The following is an 8396-nucleotide window of genomic DNA, read 5'->3' on the forward strand; positions in this document are numbered from 1 at the left end:
TGCTGCTCCCTCTGTCTGCCTCTCTCTCTCTCTGACCAAAAAAAAAAAAAAAAAAAATCTTAAAAAAAAAAAAGGAAACAGGTATACGCCAACATGTAGGTAATAATACTATCAGAGTGTTTAAGCCACAGGACACCACAGACACTGAAATCCCTGTGTATCGGTGCGCCCCCGTCACCACATTCTGAATTTCGTGTTTCTCATTCCCATGCACATTTTTATACTTTTATTACATATTTGCATACCCATATGATTCAACCTTACAGAAATGGTGTTGTTTGGATCTTGTTGCAGCTTGTGATTTTCAAACAACTGGACCTGACGGACTCTCAGGCATGATGCTCAGTGCAGCTCTGAATCGCCCAGCAGATCAGAGTTGCAAGTATTTGTCGGACTCTTCCTCTGTACCAGGCATGGTTGCAGGTGCCTTGCCTGCCTCACCGCATTTCACGTTCCTGACAGAATTATTTTTATCCCCCCTTTATAGATTTGAAAACAAAGGCACAGAAAGGTGAAATTAATTTTTTTTAAGATTGTATTTTTTTATTTGAGAGAGCGAGCGAGAGAGCACAAGCAGGGGGAGCAGCAGGCAGAGCGAGAGGGAGAAGCAGGCTCCCCGCTGAGCAAGGAGCCCGACGTGGGGCTCGATCCCAGGACCCCGAGATCATGACCTGAGGCAGACACTTAATCAGCTGAGCCCCCCAGGCTCCCCAGAAAGGTGAAATTATGTCCCCAAGTCACATAGCTTGGAGGCTGTTCTCCTAACCGCTAGACACCGCTCCCTCTACTTCTGCGTGGTCTGTTGAATGAAAACACAGTAATTTATCCATCTGTTCTCCTATTTAAGGGCCATTGCTTATTTTTGCATACTTGCCTCAACATTGGTCTCCGAGGGTTTGGGGGTGGTTGTATTATCTTGCTTGGTTCCTCCGTGACGCTCTGAGTAGCTACTTGTCCCATCCCCCTACACCCATTAGAGATGAGGAAACTAAGACTCAGAGAGGATGAATCACGTTCTCAAAGCTGCGCAGCTCCCACGGGCCAGAGGTGGACGGCAAACCTGGACGCCAGCAGTTCCAGCTCCCAGAGGCTCTCCCGTGTCCCACATGAGCCCTTGGCTCCCCATTGGCTTCGCCTCTTGTCTCTGTGCCTGGCTGCCTGCCCTCCCTCCCCCAGAACCCTCCCCCAATAACAGACTTTTGGTGTCCCCTCCTCTGGCCACCCTCCGTTGTCATCGCTCTCCTTCCAGAAAAGGGACCCAACCGGAAGGCCAGTTCGTGTTAGGAAATTCCAGCCACGTGAGCCAACCCGAGCCAGGGATTCTGAGCAGCCAGTGGCTTTAGAAGAAACTGAAACTTGGTTTGCTGGGGGCGGAGTGGTCACCGGGGATTTAAAGAGCTGCCACTTCCTTGAGCCCCCAGAGGGCACTGGGAGGTCACAGTGGCAGAGGGACACCCGAACTGAGCCTCTGCCCGCCCCTTGCCTAAGCCATGCACCTCTGTGGGGGCAGTGGGCTGCTGACCAGGACGGTGAGTACAGGGAACCAGGGACAGGGGATGAGAAGGGGAATAGGGCCAAGCGTCCCCAGTTCCCAGGCAGGGAGGGACACGGTCAGAGCTTCTAGTCCCAGCTCTGTACTTACAGGCGGTGTGACCATGGGATCCACATATCCCCTCTCTGGGCTTCAGTTTCCCCAGGTGACTGAAGTGAGGGCTTTCCTGCTCTCATAGTGCAGAGCCAGGCTCCCGTTTTAGAACGTGGCTTCTGAATAGTGCTGTCTCCTCACCCACCCTCCCCTCATTGCCCTTATGGGAGCATTCTCTTCCCTCCCCAGATTCTCTGGCGTGGCTCCCCTTGGAGTTCCTGCTCCTGTCCCAGGACCCAAGTACCAGAAGCCTACCTCCTTCTGTCAAGTGCAGGTCTTTCCCCCAGGCTCCAGTCTCTTCGCCCTCCCAGAACCTGCGATGGACCTCTTAATGACCATCAACTGAGCAACATGGAGTTCTCAGCCAGGGAGGGCAGGGTCTTGGGTCCCGTCTGAGCTCCCTACAGTCAGAACACACTCCCAGAGTGACCTAGGGGAAGGGGGATTTGGGCTGCGGGGTCTCCAACATTCTCTCTTGCCCAACCTTCCAAAACGTGGGGCACTGGGGTTAAATATTTTGTCTAAGTTTCACGGACCCCCTAATGTGGGGTCCCGGGGAGGAGGAGGGGCACTGCTGGGAAGCTTTGGGTCCACTCATGCATTCCTTCCAGGTTACTGCCACACAGAATGTCAGCAACTTGAGGGCTGGGATTTTTGCCTGCTTGATTTGCTCTTTTGTCCCCCTCACTCGGTGCCTGGCACACAGTAGGTGCTCAATAAAAATCTGTTGTGTCACTGAATATCAGCTTCGGGCCTGGGCTGGGCCTGGGCTCACGGAGCCGAATCGGACCCTGGCCCTGCCCTTGCTGACGAAGCTCATGCCTGCTTTGTGGCCCTTGTGCGGATGAGGCAGCTGGGCTCCAGAAGGGAGCGATTTGCCCGGAGCCGGATGGCTGCTAAGCAGAGCGTAGGCGTGAAGTCCGTTCTGTCTGCATTCAAACTGAGGCTTTGGGCTCCTCCGTTCGTCCTCCCCCACTGTTAGCTGTAAGCAGGCCGTGGGGGTGAGGCAGGTGTTCCAACAAGGTGTACCTGCGAGCGATGCCGTGTGTGGGGCCTCTAGGAGACAGGAGACCCTTGGGGAATTGGATCGGGGAGAGTGTGGCTTTACAGATGGCCTGGACAGAGGGTGCAAGCCCCTGCCGGGACCCCTGAGCCCTCTGCCTCACACCCTGCAGGACCCCGAGGAGCATCAGAGGCTGAAGAAGAAGCAGAAGAACCGCGCAGCCGCCCAGCGCAGCCGGCAGAAGCACACGGACAAGGCGGACGCCCTGCACCAGGTGGGGGATGCCTTCCCTTCCCTACCCTGACTCCACTTTCCTGGCCTGGCCACCTCTCCTCCATCCCTATCTCCACGCCTGTGAGCGGCTCTCCCTCCACTGCTGTATGTTTCCAGGTCGCCTGAGCTTGAGAGAGGTGCTGAGTACAAACTGTGCCAGACCTGCGCTGGGCTCTGGGGACACAAAGGTGTGTCCGCGGCCCAGCCCTGCCCTTGAGGCACCCGGGATCTAGGGAGAGGAGACAAGCACTCACCCTATGAGAAACTCGTTCAGGGTTAAGATGGGCTGCTTTAGAGTCCCAGCCATGGCACTCATAGCTACAAGTCACTTCCTTCGCTGAGCTTCACTGTCCTCATCCAAAAACGGGGACCATAATCCCTGCCCACTGGCAGGACCCTTGTGGCGACTAAAGGAGGCAAAGGAGCCCAGTGGGGTTGGGGAGGGCTCCACTGTACTTGCCTCTTAACCTTGGATGGTAACTTGACCTTGGATGGTAAGCTGACCCTTGGAGCTTTTCTTCTTCCTCTGTGGCAGAGAGAAAGGACATCACCGGTTCCATCCCAGGGAAAGGATTCAGAGCTGGGCTCAGGACCTGGCCCTTGGGAAAAATGCTTACACCTTAGTTCTTACAGTGCAGAGTGAAATTCTACAGCCCTGCCTGCCAAAGGCCCTATGCTGTCTCCTCCCCTAACACCCCACACCCTGTTCTCCCTGTTCCTTCAATGGCCCCGCACATCCAGCCCAGGGGCTCTGCAGAGACTGTTCCCTCTAGCCTCAGGCCACAGTCCGGCTAGATCCTCACTTCTTTCCGGTTGTTTGGTTTAAATGTCACCTCCTCCGAAGGGCCTTTCTAAACCACATGATCTAAAGAGCCGGCTACCTGTACTCTGCTCTATTCTTCTTGTTAGCCCTGAACTTACATGTTTGAGGTCTATTGCTCGTCTCCCTCACCGGACTAGAAGCAGCATGAAGGCAGGGAACTATTTTGTCCTCTGCTGTTTCCCCATCACCTGGAGCAGTGCCTGACAAATAGAAGGAACTCAGTCGTGCCCTGTGGAGCGGATGATGGAATCGGGATAAAGTGCTCTAGGAGCACAAAGTGGGGACAACACACAGGCAGTGACATCAGGGTGATCATGGAGATGGAGTCTGAGCTGGTGTTGAAGGATGCATAGGAGTTTTCCAAACGGATGAAGGTAGGAAAAGGCCTGCTGGCAGATGAAATAGTGCTGGCGCAGGCGTGTGTGAGTGAGGACCAGGATGGTGCCCGCCTGGCAGGGTGGAGGCTTCGTGCATTCATGTGTTCACTCCTCCTAAAAAGGCCTATTGAGTGTCTCCCGTGTGACAGGTACAGTTCTCAGCATCGGCAATACAGCTTCGAACACAGCAGACAAAAACCTACCCCGCACTCTCCGGGGCTCATATTTTCATGGGGGAGCCAGACAGACAAATAAATTATCCGTGGGGGATTGGGGATGTCAGCTGGTGATAAGCACTGTGGGGCCAAATACAGCAGGGCAGAGGCAAGGGAGCGGGGAGGGTGGGGTGACGGAAACCTAACCGGGGAAGCCTCCCCTGAGGAGGTAACACGTGAGCGGCCTAGAGATAGCGAGGGAACGAAGGAGTGAACCAGCAAATGACTCAGTTTCTGGAGGTGAATTGAAGCCTGCGGAGAATTTAGGTGAGAGGTGACCTAATGCCATGTTTTAAAAATATCATTCCACATGCAGAGACCAGCCTGGAAGTAGGGCTGCTAGGGGTTTTGAGGCCTGTTAGCATTTTGAGTTCATGCTCTCAGCAACATTTTTATGTAAAACATCCTTATGGCTTCCCCTTTGAAAAACTGTCCACAAAAGGGGCGCCTGGGTGGCTCAGTGGGTTAAGCGTCCGGTTCTTGGTTTCAGCTCAGGTCATGATCTCATGGGTCATGAGATGGAGCCCCAAGTGGAGCCCGTGTGGGGCCAGTAGGGCCCTGTGCTCAGCAAGGAGTCAGCTTGAGCTTCTGTCTCTGCCCCTCCCCTGCTCACGCAGTCTCTCTCTCTCTTTCAAATCAATGAAAAAAAGAAAATAAAGAAAAGATAAATAAAAATTGTCCACAAAAGGGGTATGGTAGGGGAGGGAACAAGAGGAAGTCACTCAGCCTTAGGAGCTGTGGAAAGAAAGGTCTTCATTGCTGTCACTATAAAGGGTCGTTTAAAACTGCACACTATCAGTGGGTTCTCAGAACCCAGAGTCCAGCAGAACAGAACTTACCCAGATGCTGATTCGGGGGTGCCGAATAGAACATTCCGGTGCTGCCACCCTCTGAAACACTACCCGGGGCTCCTCCCACAGTGCCTCCGTGAGTCAGTTCTGGGCACTAGGGAGATCTGACAGGGGCATGGAGCAGCCTAGAAGTGTGCGAGACAGAATGACCTCCAAGCTGTCATGAGAAGGCCACGTCAGGATTAGCCCAGGGGAGGAGGGACTGGAAGAGTGTGCAGGCAGAGGAGACAGGAAATGTGGTGAGGAAGCAGAGTCCACTGGAGGGACAGGAAGTTAAGGGGAGCAGGAGAAGATAGATATCCCAGAGAGATAAAGCTGGAGGTGTGAGCTGGGGCCACGGTGTACAGGGAGGTGTGGGAGCCTTTAAAGGACTTGAACTTGAATGTACAGTTGATCCCGTAATTGCCAAACTGTTCCTCTGGGCCAAGAGAACAGGATGGTTTCAGGGGCGCCCCAGTCAGGACGCTGGTGGAGTTCTCAAGTGAGTGGAGGTGGCTGGCTGGTGGAGACCAGCTGGCCCAGGGGACCGGTGGTGAGGATGGAGAGCAGGCCAATCTGAGCCCCAGTAGGAGTGGAATGGGCAAGAGGGGCTGGGTGGTTGTGGAGAGCCGGCCAGAGAGGAGCCAAGGGGCCCTCGCTGAGACATTTGGATGGCAATATACCTTTCCCTCTAAGTTAAGGACGCTAGGGACGGGGTACAGGACTCATGCTGGCTGACATCCCCTCCCCCACCCATCTGCTTCTGCCCCCAGCAGCACGAGACCCTGGAGAAACACAACCACGTGCTGCGGAAGGAGATCCAGGCCCTGCAGGCCGAGCTGGTGTGGTGGAGCCGGACCCTGCATGCGCATGAGCGCCTGTGCCTCATGGACTCTGCCACCTGGTTGGCTCCAGTGACCCCTGGCTGCTGGGGCCAGACCGAGCGGCCCCCGGACCCCATGCTCCATGGACAACATGGCTGCCGGGAGCAGCGGGGCCTGTTTCAGACCTCAGTCTCTTCTCCCTCGGCTCACCGGCTCTCTCCAGATCCACAGCCTCATAGTTCGCCTGGCCTCCCCCTGTCCCCTCTGCCTTCTCTGTCCCTTGACTCCACCCAGGTCACTGCACCTCCTGCCCAACTGTCCCCCAGCCCTGTCCAGTCAGCCTCGCCCACTGGCTCCAGCCTGCCAAGGCCTTCCTCCAAGCTCGACACCCTCCTGCCCGGTCCCCCGGCCCAACCCACCCTTCTACAGCCCCTTGTGTTGGAGCACCCCACCAGAGGGAAGCTGGGGTCCTCACCTGACAGCCTCTCAACTGCTCTGGGGCTGGCCTGCCTGCAGGGTGGGGAGCACAAGCCTGCGGCGTTATCCGCAGCAGATCAGCAAGGGCTGGGTGTGGATTCCAGCCCTCTCCCACTCTTGGCTTTCCCCCTGCTCTCCTCTGCTCAAGTCCACTTCTAACCCATCCCTGGGAGCCGAGCTAGCCCCTTCCTTGGGCTGAAGTAGCAGCCTCAGCACACAGGCATCTCCTCCTTTACCATTGGAGTTGCCTTTCTTGGCTGACCAGCTGGCCCAGCATTTCACCAGGAAGAGAACGTCATCACTGCTGCCCAGCACTGCCAGGCCCTGTCACCGCCATTATCTTATTTCAACTTCATGGTCATTCTGCAAAATCCAGATGATCACACCACTTTTTTAGATAAGGAGACAGAGGCCAGAGAAGCCATGTGACATGCCCAAGGTCACACAGCCTTTTTGGGGACCTGAAACACCACCATCTGTTCCTCCTTCTCCTGGTGGGATCCTGGCCCGGGCACCCTAGGAGTTGAAGTCCTAGAAACTGGGGGCTGGTGTGAGGTTTATGTGCTGGGAACGGGAAGGAGCTCTTTCTTCTGGTTTGTGACAGAGCCCTGCAGTTCCTGAAACTTCACCCTAGCTGGGGCTAGTCCAGAGTCCAAGCCTGGATAGGGAGAGGCCAAGCAGGAGCCCGGAAGTGGACTCTTTCTTCCCTAGCAGTGTTTTCAGTGCCAAGGAGCTGAACCTGTGGGTTGGAGTTGGGGAGAAGCCTGGAACCGTCCCCCCAGGGATTTCTGCAGGAGGGGCACCCATAGCCATACTAAGACCTCTGGGAGATTCTCCAGGGTCAGCTCCCCAGGCTATTCCCAAATGGCTCCCTGCCTCTCCCAGGCAGGAGCTCAGCTGCAGTATCTACTGGGGTAGGGGTTGGTGGGGGGCTGTGTGTGGGTTCTCACTCAGACTCAGGACAAGCTCTGTAAGGGGCCCGAGATGAGAAACCCCAATTCTTCACCCAGATTTTCACACACATGTAAACAGACACTATGCTAGTATTTAACACACTCCAGGATGCTGAGCACAAGTCTCGGCACACATGTTATGGTAAATAAATTAAAACGTTTTCCAATTCTTTTTGCGTTGGCCCATTCTTTAAAGCTCTGACTGTGCTCGGCATGGTTGAAACTGAAGGGCCTTTGAAAAAAGAGGTAATAGTCTAGAGTTTAGAGGTGGGCAATCCATCATGGACCTCCCAATCTAACCCCCTCCTCATATCACAAATGAGGAAGCTGAGACCCAGAGACAGGCTGAACTTGCCCAGGACCACACAGCTAGACCTGGTGTGATGGTTGCAGGATTGTGGGTGGTGCCAGAGGTGGGGTCAGACTGGTGGGAGGAAAGCCAAGGTGCTTTTGATTGGAGGCCAGCTGGAGTCTGGAACAAGAGGTGATATAATGCACCATGGACCAGGACTCAACGAGGAGCAGGGTGTGTGTTTGTGAGGATATTGTGGTCTGACTTGTGTCCATATACCCTAAATATAGTCAGATACTGTGCTGTGTTTTACTTGGGTTAACTCCAGGTTATGCCTCTAATATCCCTCAATAACTCTGTGAGGTAGGTATGGATATTATTCCCACTGTCCAGAAGGGGAAACTGAGGCCTGGGAGTGTTAAGTAACCAGCCCAAGGACACATAACCAGGAAGTGGCACAGACTTGATGCAACATCAGGAGCACTTAAACACAGACGATCCTGCCTTCCCCCTACCCCATACTCGTCCCATAAGCCCTGCTTGAAGGGGCCAGCATGTACTCATAGATGTGACCCAAGGAGTTAAAACCCTACCTTGAGCTCAAAACATAAGAGAGGGGAGTGATTAAATTAACACTGGCGCACTCCTATAATGGGCTGCTGAAGAGGTGCGAGGAATAAAGAA

General features: G+C 54.6%; 1 protein-coding gene across 3 annotated transcripts; it reads left to right on the top strand.

The window, feature by feature from the left end:
- Positions 1 to 1229: 1229 nt before the first annotated feature.
- BATF2 (basic leucine zipper ATF-like transcription factor 2) lies at positions 1230 to 7587 on the top strand. 3 transcript variants are annotated; one of them, XM_031032097.2, is made up of 3 exons: positions 1230 to 1529; positions 2821 to 2922; positions 5943 to 7587. In XM_031032097.2, exons 1-3 carry the CDS (start codon positions 1491 to 1493, stop codon positions 6624 to 6626), a joined length of 825 nt encoding a protein of 274 aa, XP_030887957.1. In that variant the 5' UTR covers positions 1230 to 1490; the 3' UTR covers positions 6627 to 7587. The 3 variants fall into 3 exon arrangements, with proteins under 3 accessions (XP_030887957.1, XP_006737163.1, XP_030887958.1); XM_006737100.3 differs by having other exon boundaries at positions 1235 to 1529; positions 5940 to 7587; XM_031032098.2 differs by lacking the exons at positions 1230 to 1529; positions 2821 to 2922 and adding an exon at positions 2929 to 4118 and having other exon boundaries at positions 5940 to 7587.
- The last annotated feature ends 809 nt before the right edge of the window (positions 7588 to 8396 follow it).

This window comes from Leptonychotes weddellii, chromosome 11, assembly GCF_054177405.1.
Source record: "Leptonychotes weddellii isolate Sample4059 chromosome 11, ASM5417740v2, whole genome shotgun sequence".
Lineage (NCBI taxonomy): Eukaryota > Metazoa > Chordata > Mammalia > Carnivora > Phocidae > Leptonychotes > Leptonychotes weddellii.